General features: G+C 41.6%; 1 protein-coding gene and 1 long non-coding RNA gene across 6 annotated transcripts in view; one reads left to right on the plus strand and one right to left on the minus strand.

Annotated features, from left to right (window-relative positions):
• The window catches only part of arap2 (ArfGAP with RhoGAP domain, ankyrin repeat and PH domain 2), a 127,192-nt gene that overhangs the window by 73,752 nt on the left and 34,376 nt on the right, over window positions 1-19,064 (minus strand). For all 5 annotated transcript variants that reach the window (XM_086197873.1, XM_086197869.1, XM_086197870.1 and 2 more), the window contains 2 exons: window positions 16,159-16,340; window positions 7,063-7,169 (listed from right to left, as the gene is read on the minus strand). In XM_086197873.1, the coding sequence (XP_086053999.1) occupies window positions 7,063-7,169; window positions 16,159-16,340 (289 nt within the window). The remainder of the gene's footprint in view (window positions 1-7,062; window positions 7,170-16,158; window positions 16,341-19,064) is intronic.
• LOC147238767 (uncharacterized) overlaps window positions 1-19,064 on the plus strand; it is a 71,336-nt gene that overhangs the window by 44,994 nt on the left and 7,278 nt on the right. The window contains exons 2-3 of the long non-coding RNA XR_015111869.1: window positions 16,175-16,478; window positions 18,426-18,493. This is a non-coding gene — a long non-coding RNA (uncharacterized LOC147238767). The remainder of the gene's footprint in view (window positions 1-16,174; window positions 16,479-18,425; window positions 18,494-19,064) is intronic.

Here is a 19,064-nt window from a genome sequence, read left to right on the forward strand (position 1 = left end):
AAGTCATCCACTGCCTGAAGCCTCAACGAGTCTTTTGAAAAACCTCCCTCATTGTTCACTGTGGGCTGTAGCTCCCAGCCAGAACGCTGTCTTTTTAGCCATATTACGTCAGTGAAATTTTTCATAACAACTTGGCATGTCAAGGTTTCAGGACACTTGTTTTTCTTCGCATTTTATTGTTTGATATGTAGTTTTTCAATCCACTTCCAAAAGTTTGGGTGATTACGGCAACACCTTTCAAACTTGTTTTGCGGACTAAAAAAAAAAAAAATTCCACCACCTTCCATCTGCATGAAGGTGAATAGATAACGACTGAATTTTAATCTTGGGTGAACTGTGTTGCGGCAAGAAAAAGAATGTCTTCTTCCAAACTTCTGTTTTCCCTACTGACAGGAAAAAAAAAAAGAAAAAGACTGTTTCATATTGCTCAAAGAAGGAGCAGCTGCAAGAAGCTGGTGTATACCTGAAGATAAATTAAATGAATCTGGCACAAGATGATCCAGCTCAGTGCAACTAGGTTTAGGAAAGTGAGAAATGGGATGTGTGACAGTGACGTCTTTTGACTGTGACGTTTTGGGCGAAGGTCGTACAGTTGGCGCTTCTGTTTGGCATTGGTCATGTCTTAGCATTCTGAATACGTGTTTGCGTTAGCATATGGGATTCTTGGCTTTGTTTCCAGAGGAACTTTTTTGTTTTGGTTCAGCATTCGCTTTTCGAGCTTTTGGGGTTTTGACAGCTGCCCTTTTGTACAAGCATTGAAGGTGCTGTTGATCTTGCATGTCCTTGTTTGTTCAATGTTTCATCTGTTACATCTGCTTTCTCTCACCGCACGCCTTAATTTGACTGATTCAAGGTTGCAGAAGTAGAACTTTTTCAACTTTTTACAATAGAGAAATGGTACGATTAATACTCAAGAAATTTAAAGTATAAATAGAATGTGTACATATGCATATTTCATGCCTCTAAATGCCTCAACCAAAGTGAGTGCCTGTCAGTTGCAGTTATGTGCATGCAGAGTACGGTGTATGTGTGAGTATGAGACGAATCGCAAATTGCATGCCGCTGTCTCTCAATCCAGCCAAGTTTCACTCATCGTTTAAGTGAAAGGATCTTTTTTGGAACTGGATGTGTCTCTTACTGTTTAACAAGCACTTATGGAGATACCTTAAATGCAAGAATGTGCGTGTTTTGAAGGAGTTGAGTAACTTAAATGTAAATGTACATTCACTATGAAAAAAGCAATCGGCTTAAGGCGGACAGACACGGAGATGATGGACAAAGATATATAACAGAGAGGAAAGAGAAAGAGGAGATAGCCTTGGCTTGACTGAAAGAACTACTTAGAAAGGAGAAATGGGGCCACTGGTCTCCATGGCAACCTGGCGACCGGTGTAAAGTAAGACAGAAGATGAGGGGGAAGGAAAGTTTTGGATGGGGGTGGTGGGGTTGGGGGTCACTTTTGCCTAGAGCAAAGGATGTGCACCAGCCTAGCCTCACCCGAGCACCCCGGCAGAGATCGATAGGCTGATTGAGTTCAGTCATTCTGTGTCCGCTGGTGTCTGCCCGGGGCCCATCTAAAGAGATGACTGCTCTCATAGTCTGCGAAGCTAAAACACACCTTCCATAACCACTGAGGAACAAAGCGAGGCATTGGCAGAGTATGCAGACGTTCCCAGGGAAGCTTTAGACATGGTGTGAAAGCTGGGTTGCAAAATAAACTGCAGGACAACAAACAGCACGGAGCAAAACAATAAAGTCATCTGGAGGAAAAGGTGTCGCGAAAGCAGAGGATGCCGAAACAGACGTAAATCTGTACAGACACATAAGAAGTGCAGTAAAAAGTAGGAGGCTTCATCGGGTCACAGAAACAGTTGTCATTTTTTCAAAATTCATTTTGACTGAGCTATTAACATGCACCCTTTTCAGTGCAATGGCAATGGAGACCCCTTCAGAGTGCCCAAATTAACGCTTCGCTAGCTGTTAGGTAATACGTCCAATCATTTACCAATGGCTCTCATGTTGACTTCGCTGCAAAGACGGGCAGAACAACTTGGGAGGATGGGCTTTGGGTTACAGCTACATTCAATAAGGTTGACAATGAGCATGAATGAATAGCTAACGATGCCTAAGTCATGCTTATTCAGCAGTCTTATGTTGGTGTGTTGTTGTTGTTGTACCTTTATTATGTGTGCTCCGATAGTGTTGAAATAGGTGAATTGCAAACCCAAGCCTTCAATCATCTCTCCCAGCACTTGACTCCACAAGGTGTGAAGAGTTTTTTTTCTGCAGAATTGTTCTCAAAGTGTCCCAAACATTCAGAGTTAATTGAAGTCGGCGACCTTGGCCATCCAGGCTTGCAACTATTCCACCCCTGAAATCAGCTTCAAGGTTCCTCCCTGACACAAGGGTCAATTTTCAGTCCCCACTCATGAAAATGTATTTTATAATAAATGTAAAATGACAATTAAATCAGGTACTTCATTTTGGATGTGCAAAGTCTTGTCAATGGAAAAAAAAAATGCTTGAAGTTATAGTCAAGCACATTAAATCCAAAATTGACTCCCACTGGCATCCTTTAGTATATTTGATTTTTAAGGCTGCCGTGTTCTGGCGAGTGAGAAATCTATTTTTTTTCGTCATGAATGATAAATGAGCTCTTTTGAATGCATACCTAATATACATAATGTGAGTATAATAGAAAGTGGTGATACAATTAAATTAGATATATTGAAAAAAATAAACATTTGAAATGCAGGTGACTTGACAAAGCGCCTTTTCCTAGAAGCACTTATTACTGATCTAAGTGGTTGGATATGAGGATTATTAAAATGGCCGTTAGACCGGCTTTTGTTTGTGCAACCAGCAGATCAAAGTGCAGTTTTAAAAGGCTGTCATCAAACCACCATCACCATAAAAACTAAATTCAAAAGACAAACAAAAATACATTAGTTACTTCAGGCCAAAGTGAAAGCGCAAGCATAATCATGCAAGATTTGTAAGGGTTTGTGCCAGATACTCTACAAATTTAAATTAATCATGCAGTTCTTAAGTAGGATTTATTCTGCATAAATTGGTATTTAAGAACCAGCATAGGATCAAGTGCAGGGCTGCCCGAAGGAGGCCTGATAGGTTTAATTTGGCCCACCAGATATAATAAATAAACAAAAATAATAGGCCTAACAACAAAATTAATAAATTGTTTTAAAATTATACAGTGAATCTCTGTTTCTGCTGTTTTCTTGTTTTGTGAAATAAAAAAAAATGCGTTTTTCTTGTTTAGGATCCCTAACATTGGACTTTGTGTGCAGGATGTCAGTTTGGCACAAGGGAGGTAAGAAAAAAGAAAAAGAGTTACCAGAGACAGTGGTGCACAAAGAAAAAAACAACAACATTTGACTACCGTATCTTTTTGCTTGCGACACGGTGGTGCAGCGGTTAGCACTCAGCAAGAAGGTTCTGGGTTCGAGCCCCGGCTCCAGCATGGGGTCTTTCTGTGTGAGTCTCCATGTTCTCCCTGTTCCTGTGTGGGTTCTCTCTGGTACTCCAGCTTCCTCCCACAGTCCAAAGACATCAAGAGGGACCAGGTTAATCCAGACTCTAAATTGACTGTAGGCGTGGCTGGGAGAGCCAATGGTTGTCTGTCTATATGTGTTGGCCCTGCCATGGACTGGTGACCTGTCCAGGGTGAACCCCGCCTCTCACCTGAAGGCTGCTGGGATAGGCTCCACCCCCAAACGACCCTTAACAGGATAAGAGGTGGAAAATGGATGGATGGATGGAATTTTTTGCTTTTAGAGTGATTGGACAGCGTTTATCTAGTGGCACCTTGTGGGGAAGTTAGAGAATGCAAAACCTCACCTTTCAGTAGCTTGAAGGATGGCACACAAGTTTTAGGTTCGGTGACTTCGTACGACATAAAGTACGATGCCATCACCAGCAACTGCTTACCAAGAATCATAAAAAAATGCTCCAGTCTTATGTGACATTGATCTATTGACATCACGAAGAAGCTCAGGCATACAGGGAATCTGTCGTGTCACTGTGACAGAGAGAATCACAATCAGCCCGTCGTTATTCATCCGTCAAGTTGCGTTTTAGTCCATTTAAGTACGCTGTTTCTTAGCGCTGTTCGTTCATCAACCACGAGTGAACTAACCACATTAAAGATCTCAATATGTGGTCCAACAAACGCCGTCTATCTGATTCCATAACGTCATCCGAGAAGGTGCCTGGCTGACTGACTATTAAAGCTTTCACCAGAAACTTTGTCGAGAGGACGATATCACGATGATGATTTGTCAGGTCTCTCAGCAAGACATTTTCAACAGACCAGATGCAGCGCTAACATCCCCCCCAATAATGTGTAAAATAAGCATGATTCTAATGTAGCATTTAGCAAAAATGCCATTTATTCCCTTAGGAGACCAATTCAAAGCAAAAGAGTGACTTAATATTGACGCCATCTTTTAGGTTAAAACGGGATAAGATATGTAATGGATGTGTTAAATTGTCCTCCAAGTACAAAACAAAGTTGATTTAAGCATTAACGTAAGCCTTGTGAAATGCAACACAGTGTATTGGAAGTAAATACTGAGGTTCTCTTGGAAGGTCAGTTTGAATTAAAGCTGTTCAGAGGTCTAAAGGAAAGTGTCAAGGTATTTTTCTCAAAAAAGCTGTTATTAGTTGTATCGCATACACTTTTAATTTGATTTTTGTGGCCACCGCAGCTCAATGGATTTGAAGGTAATGGTGATGTTTTTACAGCTCAAAGCACTGCAGGATAAAAAAAAAAAAAAAAAAGGAAAAACTTAAGAGCAACCTGTCCTTCCACAAAAATGCCCCCTGTGCTAATCCAGGTTTCGTTAGGGAATCATTTCAGTCTAAGGTGTAAACACAGAGAACACAAAACACGCAAACGTGCACTAAACCACACAGAGATTTTCTCTGATATGCCCTTGAGCTACGCATTTATCCACAGATTTACTTTGGTAGGAGTGCTTTCCGATCAAGAGCACAAAGTTTTCTCCAAACTTGAGTGTCTTTGCCAGCCTCCATCTCCTCTCTCCTCTACCTAATTGTCATTCTCGCTACTCATAAAAGTCAGCTATTGTATCTACCACAGCGGACTGAACACCCTGTCTATTTAATGGCAGCAAAACAATGGAAAAGCCAAAGTGAGTCTCCACAGCTTAAAGTGATTAGATGAGTTTCGCACTAATCCCCACCTTGAGCAGGTAGGAGAACACTCCCAGGGCTACCAATCGATTTGATCCACACAGAGACGCACAGAATGAAACCCTTTCAGCAATCACCTCATCAAAACAATTCAGGAGACCTCAGCTCATTTTAATTCCACGTCTTTTTTTTTTGTCTTTTTTTTTTTTTGTTCCACACAAAATGGCAATTATGTCCAGCGTATTAACGAAACTGCCAAACGATGGGACCATTAAGGGAGCTGACACAAACAGATCGATCAGACGTATAACAGACAGGTAGAAGACTGAAGGGGGGGGCGGGTTCTTTACACCAGGAAAAAAAGGAAGAGGGTAAAAAAAAAAGTGAGATGAGAGAATGAACGCACAAACAAACAAACAAGCCGTGCTTTGTCCAAGCAGCTGTGACGGTTGTATTCTAAATGGGCCATTACAGCACAAACAAGCAGCGCGCTCATTGATTGGAGGCCCTCAGGGACCCGGAGTCACCTGACAGGCTTACAGAAGAGAAGATACCTGGACAAAACTGGAAGGCGGAGATTTCATTAAAAACATAATCGATAATTAATGATTTTTTTGGGGGTGGGGGGGGGGCCACAGGCCTGTGTTCACATGTACAGCAGCATGCTGCAAGAGATTTGAAAGAAAATGAAGAGCTAGCAAGCGAAAAGACAATGTCTTTTTTTTTTTTTTTTGTCTCATTAGATAAAATTCTGACAATTTGGTTTGAATAATGTGACCACAAAAGGGATTTTTTTTTTTCACAAAACTTGGAAGTTGTGGCAGCTGCTGGATTTTCTACCCTACGGGGCATACTGTTGACGCAATGGGCGGGGCAAGAAATGGAGCAGGCTCCTTTCGACATGCGATGCTATGATGTACCAAAACGAGCCATCCCGTATTCTATGGTGAAAGCCATACCTCCACTGTTTTCCGAAGGGCTTGGTCATGAGAAAACCCATATTGCTAGGTTGTATCAGGCCTTCACTGTCCCCAAGGGGCCACCCAACCTCGGAAATTGGGTAACGCAAGTTTTATACTGCATGGTCATTGTTAATTTCACACCTGTGCGTCTCTCTTGACGGAACCTATCCCTCTAACCAAGACAAAGCTGGACCCTTGTGCCTTGCAAATCAAGAAATGTTTCATCTAAGCTCGATCAATATTGGTGGATGGTGTTGCTAATTGGAGCTATGAATTTTTCACTCTCTGTTTTGATTATGAATTCATCTTTTTCTTTTTTCTTTTTTTTTTTTACAAAATCTCAAGTATCAAGGAGCGGCATGGCTTGGGGGTCGTGTGGTCGTCTGCCAACCGTAAGGTTCGATCCTAACTTTAAAGTCTCCTCGAGCAAAGTACTGAGCCCCTAATTACTCCTGATGGCCCTGTGACAGACTGGAGACCCGTCCAGGGCAAACCCTGACTCTCGCCCAATGTCAGCTGGGATAGGCTCCAGCCCCCCCCCCCCTCCCCCCCCCCCCTCCCCCCCCTGCGACCCTTAACAGCTAAGCGGTGTAGAAAAGTGGATGTATGGATGGATTGAACTCCTGTATCATTTACCTGCCTTGATGAATTGTGGGTTGCGATGACATTTTAGGGTTTCGCTGGCGAGTGGGGAGGGCAGGTTGACTAATGATGTGCGGGTGAGCCTGCAACATTGGGCGAACAACCTTGATGGTTGTGGGAAAATGACTTCTGCTTATCTGTGTTATGTTAACGCCATTTTTTCAATTCAACCAAAACATATCAACAAGAAGGCAGAATTATAAGTGAATTTAATTCGATTGCTTTCACAGTTAACTCAGCATCCTAAGCTTTCACATACTGTTTATACTGGAGTGACACGTACCAGAAGTTCTTGAAGGGCGTGCTGACTTCAAAGCCCCGCCGGTCCATGTCTCTAATATTGGCAGCGGTCAGTTCCACCTCAGAAATAGCCAGACCCGCTTTATAGTCCTGGAAAAACACAAATAATGTTCACAACCTCTTTTCAGAGAAAAATGTTGCGCTATCAAGCTTTTTCTCTGGATTATTAATAGAATGTCTTTGAGTGTGCGGAATGTTGTTTGACTGAAACAAGTTGAAGAGCTAATATTCTCGTTCTGATATTCCAGTGCCACTTATACAGAGAAAAACAGTAGATTCATCTCAAATAAAACTATCTTACCTTCCCTACTCAACATCCATTACCTGTAGTTACTGCATGAAAGAATGACACACAAACAGCATTTTTCTTTACATGATATCTGGACTGGATTATTTGCAGCAAGCTAACAGAGCCAATCAATTAAAAAGTACCTCCTCTTTATATTAAACTCAGCCAGTTAAAAGACCCCCTGAACCTCTTCCTGTGGGAGTATCCTGGCCAACTGAAAAGAGACGTAGGGTAGAAGTGGGATTAAATATCCCAACTGGATTGGAAACACTGAGATCCCCCTGGAAGAGCTGGAAGAAGCAGATACGGAGAAGGGCGTCTGGGTTGCTAACGTGCTGGACCCCGATGATTCGCAGTAGACGTATAACAAAAGCTAAGTTCAATCTGTGTCACTGCTGCAAATGAAGTAGACATCATTTGACTGTCCAACTAGGTTGTTTGCAGGATATCTAAAAAACAACAACTAATGGATGACTTAGATGAAAGATGGTGTTTTTGCTCGGGCACTGCCTTCATATATTTTAGTCAGCAGCTGAATGTTCACCGCCCTATGGCACATCTGTATGCATGATGTACAGTACTATGATCTGTACTCATGCTCTTGTGATAAATATTCGTGAAAAAACAACAACTTTGGACTTGTTTTCTGTGACTCGGTAAATGTGAGTGATACCGCGTTCATTTTCTGTGCCCACACTGGCTCTTTGGCAAAGGTACACGCACTTGGAGTGCACTTGTAGGTTGTTGTTGTTGATTTTATCTTCAGTTGTACAAATATTGGGGTGTATTGGAGATGCCCCTGTATTTTTGCAGAACAAGTGTGTCATGGTACCACGGTGAATGTGGACAGTATGATATAAGGGCTGAGAAACATATCAGAATAATACTGAAATATCAGCAAGACCTAATGCAGTGCCGACGCCTAATGCCTAAAATGTAGGGTTACAGGGTTGGGGCTCAGACCCAAGACTGGGGCCCAAGATTGCCTGGGAACCACTTATCTAATATGTAGGTGGTGCAACATTTGCTAAAGGCAAAATGTATGTCAAAATTCCTTTCTCATAAAATGTGAGTCATGAGCACAGTAACTCCTTGAAATATTGTGAATCATATCAAAGTATCAGTCAAAAACAATGGCATTTTTTTTTTTTTTTTAAAGAAACCATGAGTTGCTCTGGAATTCCCAGCCCTAACTTGTATAAATATGTATTTAGTGTTTATTTGTCCATAGTGGTTTTATACGTTTGTTTACCATTTCCCGGCCAGTTGTCCTTGTTTTAGTGCGTCTAAACTTGGCCAATAAAGCTGAGATGGGATCACTAGGGTGCCTCATTAAGTCCCTACTTGTTCCTCACACTGGGTTTGAATGTCATTTTGTCTAATAAAAGCTAACAAACACTAAAGGAGACCTACATTTACGATGGAGACATTCTTTCCTAAAACAAGGAAGCAAAAGTAGAAAGGCCTGCTGAAAATAGTTTGTGACAGACCAATAACGTATACGTCATTGGCTTTTTCTCCCCGCCAATGACGCACAAACTGGGTCTGTTCATGATGTGTGTCTAAGTGTTCAAGAGAGATGGGCGGATAGTTAATGTGTGTATGTGTGTACCTGTGTGTAACAGCAACGCTCTGCAAAAAGGCAAAGGTGCATCTGGGGAATCCAAACCAACCCAAGCTTTCAGCCTCAATGTTTTCAGAGCCCCATTCCCGAAATAGGGGTTAGGTGCAAAGGCGCAGTTTTCATAAGCTCCGCCGTAACTCTGCACCCTCCCCCCACCCCCCACATCATCCTCAACTCTCACAGCCGTTTAGACCATTTTCTATAGCCTAGAGCTCTGAGCTGAGACAGAAAAACAGACAGGAAGACAGAAGAAGTGCACCTACACCCACACACATACAGGCACAACATCAAAATCAGGCGAAACAACACAGGCGCTACAGTAGAAAAACACACACTTTAGTCCATCAGGAGGAGACAAAGCTAGAAAACGTGAGTCAAAAGATGGGGGAGAAAAAATACAAAGGAAGAGGGAGGAAAGGGTGAAAGAAGGTCTTGGTAATCCTCACTGAGTGTGGGTGAGACGGGTGAGGAGGTCAGTTGACAGAAATGTGCTTGTGTGTGTAGATGAAGCCAGAATAAAACAGGATGTGGGCCAATCCGCCTCACCAAAGAATGACAAAACACTGCCTTAGCCAGCGCTAAACGCTGCCATGCTGTGCCCGCGATGAAGCATGTGTGCTTCAGCGCAAAACAATTTACACTGATTACACAAACAAAGGCAAGGGAATTAATCGACACCATCTTAGTTGATGAGCTGCCTTTTTTTGGAAATTTGTGTCTTAGTAGCGCAACAAGTGTGTGTGCCTCTGTGCGTGGAAAGTGTGTGTCTGTGTGAGTGTCTCGTAGAATTCATCAGCTAATTAGCAAGAAAGTCCTCAGTGTAGTAAATTGCAGCACAAGGAGGTGGTCACTTAAATATTTGCATATTTGCAACCTGATCTTTCAGTGTTGTGTGGGCTGGTTCAAATGGGGGTCAAAATCTTCAACATTAGCCCCAATTACACCACTTCAGACTAATTTAGTGGTGAAAAAGCAGTTATTCCCCTCCACCAACACTGTAAAAAGTGGCAAGAACCAAGAACAATTGTGATTTAAAAAAAAAAAAAAAAGTAGAGCGACACTCTCGTGAATTCTTATGAGTACGGACGTGATGATTTGTCGACCAACTTTTGACACGAGTCGTCAACGAAATCAGGATCCGAATTTATCTCGTGAAATACGGCGTAGTGATCGTGCCTCCAAAATAAAAGCTGTCAATTTGTGCTTGGAGAGTTTGACTTTGGAAAATTCTGACCGGAAATCGAGCGACTCGTGTGCTAGCTTGTTGTTAGCAGCTAAGCTAACATCACTCTGTCTCTTGAGTGGGCTGTATTTTTAGACTTCTTCTTGCTCCTTTCCTGTTTCTACTACTGTTACATTATTATGACATGGTCTCCTTACCTGTTTTTTTTTTTTTTTTCCATTAGTCCTCTATCGTCTTTGCTTTCGCGTCCCTGCATTAGAGGCAAGCGCTAAAAGTATCGATGAGCTGGGACTTGATTGAATTCTAGGTTTTGAGCAGTTTTGAGACAGAAGAGGACGAGGGGTTGGCAAAGCTAAAGAAGCAGGACTAGTGGATTTGCTGATTGGCCAGGTCTTGATAGAGATCTGAGTTTTGATGCGAGGCCTCTGCCAATTATAAAAGTAACTGCTCTTTTAAATTCAGTACAAGTCTGAATATAATGAGAGAGCTACAAGGTTTCAACCAACCTCATCCATCGCTGCCTAATTCTTCAGTTCAGCCAGCTAATTCCGACACAGAGGTACAGATGGTTGACACATATTCCTGAAAATTTGCTCTGCTTCACACAGGTTGATACAAGAGGATCTGTAGGTGCAAATACATGCACGAGTGTTCTCGTCTGTCTGAATGTATGTGAATACCATGCCGAGAGGGCAACGCAGTCACCTATACCTAATGACCCTCATCCCTCTCAGGCAGCCAATTAGAGCGCTGGGTGTTCGCGGCCGGTCAGCCCTCACCACTCGTTACCTACCCAATATGTGCCGTGGCCTCCTGCACTCTTGAATTAATTCACCAAGGATGGAGGCAAGGAGTGGATGGAGAGATGTAGGCATGCAGGAAGGGAAGGCATTAGAGGTAAAAATAACTCACCCAATTACAACAACCAAGGGGGTAGGTGGCCATAATGGTGCTTAGAGACAGAGAGGGGAGAAGACCCTTACGCCAGTGTATTCACACGTGATTTTATGTCTCCGCATGAAGCAACGACGCATCGTGTTTACCAGAATTGAAAGTAAAGAAACTGTACGCTCTAACCAAGAAGGTACAGCGACAAAGATGAATCCCACATCTGAAACGCATAACCTTAACCTGGTAAATGCGAACTACTCTAAAAATTCCAGTCATGCATCCAATTATAATTTCTTTCAAAGCTTTCAAAGCTCTTATTGTGTGAGTCAGTCACTCCACACCACCGTGCCTCTCTGAAAGAAGCCAGACAAGTAGAGGCCGCCTCTACTTCTGTCTCCAATTCTGTGTCCACTCAGCCACTTAAGCCGCTCTAAAAGCATGCAGCCTCAGAACATCTCACATCGAGGCAGGTACGTTAAAAAGAACACGCACTCAATGGAGACAATAGACTTTTGATTATTTTAATCATCAAACTCTGAGATGGAGAGAACGAGGAAAGCCACGAGCCACAGACTGGAAAAGGCAAATGACTCTGTTAAATGCAGAAATATGAAAAACAGAATGAAGCAGAGTAAATGTACTCAGCCTGAACCAGAAGTTCAAGTTAATACTGTTTGGCCTTTAACTGTTTAGGTTTACATTCTAAAGAATTGAATGTGATTTTGAATAAAATATTCAATTATTTCGACTTATTTAGATATACATATATGGACAGAGAGAGAGGAATGTTATTTTTTACATCATTATTCTTAATTTCATTGAATTTTTGAACCAATTTCAATGATAGTGGAGTGATTTGGGGGGGGGGGGCGGGGTGTCTCTCATCCTAATAATATGATGTGTAAGCATTTCTGCAGCCGCAATATTTAATTTAAAATGTTATTTTGACATGCATTTTGCCTTGCATTGGTAGTATTCCATTAGTTTTTACTTGTGTAGCAAGTATCAAGTATCCTGAGATGAGAGAGGAAAACTGACTATCAAATTTAGTCAACATATTCACAGTGGCCAAAAGATAGAAAGGGATCTGTTTCATGCATGGGCTAAACTTTAGAGGAACCATTTAAAAAAAAAAAAAAAACAGTTTTGCAGTTGTTTTTTGCTGTGGTGCGGTTGTTAGCCACCGTTAGCTTGTAGAGCAATATACACAATTAGTTCTTTCTGTATTCTGGCATCATATTGAAGGAATGCAGGAGAGGAAAAAAAAACATATTTGTAAGTACTTGAAATGCATAATATATACCTTTTTTGGTGAAGTATCACTTTACGTAGGTAGATATTTCACAGGAGTTTTGGCAGCTATCCAGCAAGCTAACGTTCACATACCCATATGAAATCTAACTTTTTTATAAACGGTATAGAAAAACTGCTGAGTCATCTAGGCTCATTATTACAACTTCTGAGAAAACCCCAAAACCTCCCCTCTTGGTTTGACAGACGTTAAATGAATTCCTGGACTTGTCGGGTGCCAGCTAAGCTAACGGACACCTGGATAACATAAAAGATGGCACAACAAATTTTGATCCATCACGCTGCCTGAGTGAAAACATGAGAGGGCTTGATCTGTAATGAATGAGATAAGACCCCTTTTTCTACCCTTCTGCCTGCGAAACCCACAGGAGGAAGTCAGCGGGTGACATACTTTGTGCGTCGTCTGGCTTTCTTTACCTTGGTGTTTAAATGACCTTAAACATAGCTCCATCACCAGGCTTACACTCCATGAGAAATGGAGTAGAGTAAGGGAGGTGAAGGAGGAGCTGGGAGGATGATGCTTCCAATAGCTCGTTCATCATGTTAGATTAAATACTCCACTCCGCTGAACTCGAACGGGGCGACGGTCTACTTCCCTCCCTGCGCTCCAGCTCTTCATCACTCTCTCTATTCCTTGCAAAACCGCCTCACATGCAACCGTTGTTACTAAAGCACTCCCTCCATCCCTTTCACCTCATCTTCTCTCTCTTTCCCTCTGTCACTTCTGTCTTTCACTTGCCGTCTCCCTGCCTTTTTGACGCCTCTGCCGCCGCTGCATTTATGCCAGGGATTTAGCATGTAAGCTGAAATAATACAATGAGTTTGTTCTCTCGTTGATTCTCTCATTCCCTCCGTTTCTTCCCGCCGTCTCAGATCAAGGAAGTGGAAATATGCTGACATGGAGTGATACCCAAAAGAGAATTCCAGCAATGATGTTTGTTCACGCTAATGAAGAAAATAATGAAAGGCAAACAGCAAAACTACAAGAGTGAGCAAAACGAAATGAGAGACGAGGAGGGATGGAAATGAATCGAATGCCTGTAGGATTATCAAATATGCACATAAATATGAGTGAGGGACTTTAAGAAATAGTATCACTGGTATCTCTCCATCTCAGATAGGATATCTTGCTGCCGGGACAGGAGTAGGCGGAGGAACAGTCTCTCTACGTGAGGAGAGACTATCAGAGCTTAATTAGACTGACATCAAATAAGAGACTCAAGAGAAACTCTGTGTAAGTGAAAACTTATCTCCTCTTTATTTCACAGCAAAGAACTTATCTCGTCTTTATTTCACAGCTAAGTGGAGATATAAGCTCACTTGTGGGGGTACACACTAAGTCAGGGGTGTCAAATTCAATTTGCTGAAAGTCAGAAAATTTCTGGGACGGACGAGACCGGCATTTTTATTCATATTTAAAATAAAAAAACACTTGATTTAAACTAATCTTTGTTTGCTTTAAAAAACACCGGTTTTCCCTTCTAACTTGTTAATTGAACCACATGGCTCAAAAAGAAAAGCAGTTAGCATAATAGCCTGTTTTCCTTGTGGCATAGATTTTACAACATGTACATAAATGCAAGTCGACACTGTTAAAATACCTGGAAAAAAACAGGAGATGCCTATTTGTGCGTCACCCAGAAGGCTTTTGACGTAGTTTAGCTTTTCTAGTTTAGCATAGGGCTAGCATAGCAGAGGAAACAGCTGTTTCATCCCTGATCAGATTAAAAAGGTGAAAAAATACACATTACTAATTTATTAATTCATGAAGCAGTTGGATTTCATTTTTTTTTCTCTTCACTTAGCAATTCTGAAATAGCACAACTGTGGTTCTCAGGATGTTACTTTTCAAGAAACTGTCATTTTACTCTTAACATAGAGTCTGATAACAGGAAGAAACAGCGGAGCTTAACTAAAGTCAGCGGAGATAAACTGAGTTGTTTGGTGTTTTTTTTTTTTTAAACACCTATTTACACAAATAGAAATTTAAAGAATTAAAATGAATCCCTGTAAAATGACAACTTGTTGATTTTCCATTTCTGTTTGTGTAGGAAGGTAAGCTAATCGCCGCGGGCTGACTTCATACTCAAGGCTAAACGTCATAATATCTCTTTCTGCTTACTTTGATTTGGGCACTTCTTTTTTTAAACAGTCTCTCGAAAGTCCACAACACTGGAGGAACCCTTTATAGTTTCATAAAGGATCCTCAGACGCAGAGCTGTGCAATCACCCATCACCCTGGCAACTCAAACACAGGCTAACTTTTAAAAGACATCAGATGCCTGTTAACTGCGAAAAGTATACATCGTGCCAGTTTAAAAGGCAATAAATATGACACCATGAAGTGCTGATGTCTGAGGAAACTGGAATAAAGCCATATATTTTTAGTATATAGTTTTAGATACTACAGTTTTAAAGGCAGTCCGGAGCAGCAACTGAGAAGCTCCAAGAGTTCAACCCGAAAGCAAAAAGCAGCATAGCACAAATACAAAGATAGAAGTGAGTTTTGGCAATGAAACAAATGTAAAAGAAAAAGGTCAGGAAACTCGACGCCTCCCTGCTGCCCCGCCGTTCTGTCAGAGAAATATGCTACAATATTTGTTTGTCTCGCGAATATTGTGAAACCTCACGGACTCGGTGCAACTGCTGCCGTTGAATAGACTCATTGTTTGCTACTCCTTCCCATCTGCCTCGCTGTTGCATGCTGTTTCCATGACGCTCCCTTTGGATGAGGTGCAGATGCATGCATGCTGGCATAATGTAGCATGTTCTGATAGCTCAAGTAGAGCAGCGTAGCGGTGAACGCTAAAATTAGGAGCAAGCGAACCTTGTTGAAAATCCCCTTCCTCTCTACATGTCAATAATACAGTCAGTGGCTCACAGCAGCATCATTTTTTTAACATGCTCATAAATATCGAAGCTTTTAAGAGTCTTAAAATTAAATAAAGACTTCAAAACTAAATGTTTGATTTTTTTTTAATGGGTTTTGCGGTCAATTGCCTGAAATACAGTCAGTCGTACGAGCTTGTTATATCTTAATGTTATTTCTACAGGAAGAAACATCTGCACTTGTATTTTTGAAGTTGTTATATGTCTTAAAAACAGCAGGTGCTGATAAGTGGCTTAACAAGACTACAAAACGAAGGAAGCGAGTGCAAAGCTAATACGGAGACGTCATAGCGTAACATTAGCTCCCGGCTTCTAATTATGTGTTTACACATCAAAAATCACAAAGGTGGTTTTCATTTGTTAGGATTATTTCGTTGTTTTCTACAGAGCCTATTTTAAGCAGTAATCCAATGGAAAAATCCCATTTCCTTCCGGTGGAGCTACCAAACCTCTGGCGCAGACTGCAAAATTAAGCTATCCCTGCAGGGCTCTACAGGGATCCAGCTTACACCATTTTTGAAAACATGGTGTGCTCCAAACTGTTGCTCAGTTACAGCGCAGACACAAACGGCGAGTGAGTCGATGCTGCGGCGTGGTTACAAAGGTGAAATCTACACCTCCTGCCACTATCAGCTACATATTCAGTGCCTCAGGACTTTGGTCAACGAAGCTGCGTCCTACGAGCAACCGAACATGGAGCTCAATATATCTTAGTTAATCTTGCAGCATTTCCATACGTATGCATTATATATTCATGAACACTTCCGTCTCATTCCACAAACATCTCCGTCTTTGTCTCATCTGCTTCAAACAGGCTGTGATTATTATCTTCCTTTTTCAAACAGGAAGCTGTCATCCTGTAGAGAGGAAGTCCCGGCGGTGTTGAAAGTACCTGTTCTGTTTTGCAGAGCCTGACTTTACTCCCCGCCAGGGACACCAGCACTCTGCCTTTGTAACCGCGGAGCTCAAGCAAGCCACGCTTGTTTGTGGAGCAGCGGTTGAGGAGGCTGCCGGAGAGCTTCTGGGAGCCGCAGGCGGCTGTCTGAAGAGTTTCCATCCACTCCTGGCGCTCCCCTGTGGACATGTGCATGAGTGAGAAACAGAAACTGAGAAGAGATGGTGCATGTGGATACAAGAGAAGTGTGAGGAGGAGGAGAGGAAGGAAGGGGGATGGAAATAATGAAGAGGAAAGAGACAAAGGAAGATCACATGGTGTGTTGATTCATCATTTTTGCATCGCTTTACTGGTCTTGACTGAGTCATTGGCCGCTAACCTTCCGCTACGTGCAGGTGGATTGAAGTAAAAGTATTGGAGCAGGATGACGCACAACTGGCGAAAACTATCTTGGCCCCTGGAAAAGTAAAAATTCTCCAAAGCTGAAAAAGTCCAGAACCAAAAAGTAAAGACAGCTGCTTCTCCTCAAAGAAAATATGGAGTGACTCGGGTTATAGACGAGACTTCATTAAAATATATATTTAAAGAAAATATGACTTCTTAGGAGCAGCAGCCAATCTGTGAATCAGCTAATTGGTCTCAGCGAAGTCACAAAAAAGGTGTTGGTTCATTTCACATAGCAGTCTATTTCTGTTTGGGTATTTGATGTGATAAATATTTCACAAAATGTGAATTTTCGAAATGCTCGACAAGCCCTAAAAGCCGTCAGTAATAATATTCATTTTTCAGTTCCCATGTCGTGACCTCTGCTGTATTAGACGTAAAGGACACACCTCTTTTTGTTGTTTTGCTAACTTACTGTATTTTTTATTAATCATTTTAATGCAAAATTCAGCCTTTTTTTTTTTCCAGCTTTGATTTTCAGCCAGTGACCACTTGTTTTTGTGACGAGCATATTTTACAGCTAGCTTGCTAACATTAGCTGTATCAGTTGGTTAAAACAGTAGCCTATATCCTACTGGCATTTCAGTTATTCAGGTCTGACAAAAATGGTAAAACAGAATTAATTTAATATGCTGCACGTTAGAATGGCGACCTGATATGCTTTTTGTTGTGTATTTGTCATGTTTCAGTTTACACAACTAAAACACAATACAAAAGCAATGATAAGTCTTTGGGAAAATGTATTGAAACGGTACAAGCTGAAGCTTTAGCAACTTGAAGACTGAGGCTGGCGTTAGCTAACGTTAGCATTAGCCCATGACCCCTACAAAAATTTGTAGAAGTTACAAATGATGAAAAATACCATTTTAAAATGTATTCGTGCGTCGGTTTATAACTTATAATATATGAGCCAATCATAACTGCAGAGATAAATTTGTCCAAATGTAGCGCTTGCAACATATTCTTACCAGGTTTATGTTTGAGTACAACTTCAAAAGGCTCCTGAGAACCACTTTTTTTCAAGCCGATATAAAAGAATACATGTTGTCAACCTCCCATTCCCTCACTGCCCAAGATATTGTGCTATCAAAGTTAGCAGAGTGGAAACACAAGCACACACAGCCTCCGTCACTTGAGAGGACGTTTCATTTACCTGGAGAGTTATGCTAACCCCAGCTTGCCTCATGCTAATTTCAAACCCAGGCTAAAATGATTTATGTAGTGGAGATTTGCTTTTTGTCCCCAAACGAAAGATGAGCCCCCATAATGTGAATGTGTAAACAGATTTATGCCACCACAATATGTGTTTTATACACACACACACACACACACATAATAGATGCAGAAAAAGAGCAAATAGAGGAGATGGGAGCTGCAAATATGAGAGGAAGCATAAAAAAACTGCCTTTTTTTTTTTTAAATCCAAAAAGAAAAGGAACAAAAGTTTCGGAGGAGAAGACGCACTTGGATTAAGATTCAACTCATTATTCCAAAAACTGGCAGGATGGCAGACGCCTTACTGAAATATAGAATATGACACATCGATGGAGCCAGAACAAAACCTGGAAAAAAAGACATGTCCCTTCTCAGGAAATGTATTTTCGGATACTAGTGAGTGTAGCGGACAGATGGAGAGTCTTACGAATACTCCCCCAGCACTTAACGTGACATCTGTATGTCCACATGGTCACAATCTTCCTCTTAAACAAATAATCCAGGCTGAGAGAAATCATGAGGAAATTATGCCAATTCCTAGTAATTTACTCTTCTGGTTTTCTACTGATCTTGATGGATTCTTTTTTTTTCTTCTTCTTTTTCAGCTTCCCGGAGCTACGTCTGGCTTTAACACGCCTCGGAGAGAATACGACCCAACAAAACCTATAGAATGGTGAATAACTTAACAAATGTAAACGCACGTCAGGTATGCAGAACTTTACCGCGCTCTTGCGCCCCGGCATCAATCACACAGTCGCCGCCGCCACGGCGTGCTCCTCATCATTGTTTGTTTTCCATGGTGGATATTAGCCTCACATCCTGAAAAGAGCCCTCCATACAGGCGTACTCCGAATGAAGGCCGGAAGACGGTGATGGCCTTGGGAAATCACACAACATGAAAAGAATTTCTAACTATCCAGAGAGATGTTTGTTATGATTACTCGCCTGGTTAAGAAATGGAATAAGTGTCATCATGTTCTATCCATCTGCAGGTTTTTGTGTTACCGATTCCCCCCCCCCCCCCCGTCCCTCCCCCCTTTAAACCTTATCTTACAAACACAGAAGTGCATCAAGGATAAAATGACTGAAACATCATTACTGAGCTTAGAGGGGGAAAAAAAAGGGTTGTTTTTTTTTGTTGTTTTTTTGTGGGGTTTTTTTTGGCGAGAATGAAACTGCAGGTTCAGAAAAGCAAAAGAAAGTTTGTTCCGCACAAATGGATTCATCACCGTAAAGACGACACT

The sequence above is a fragment of the Aulostomus chinensis genome, chromosome 24, assembly GCF_037954235.1.
Source record: "Aulostomus chinensis isolate RoL2024-O1b breed Wild chromosome 24, RoL_Achi_v1.0, whole genome shotgun sequence".
NCBI classification, from domain to species: Eukaryota; Metazoa; Chordata; class Actinopteri; order Syngnathiformes; family Aulostomidae; genus Aulostomus; species Aulostomus chinensis.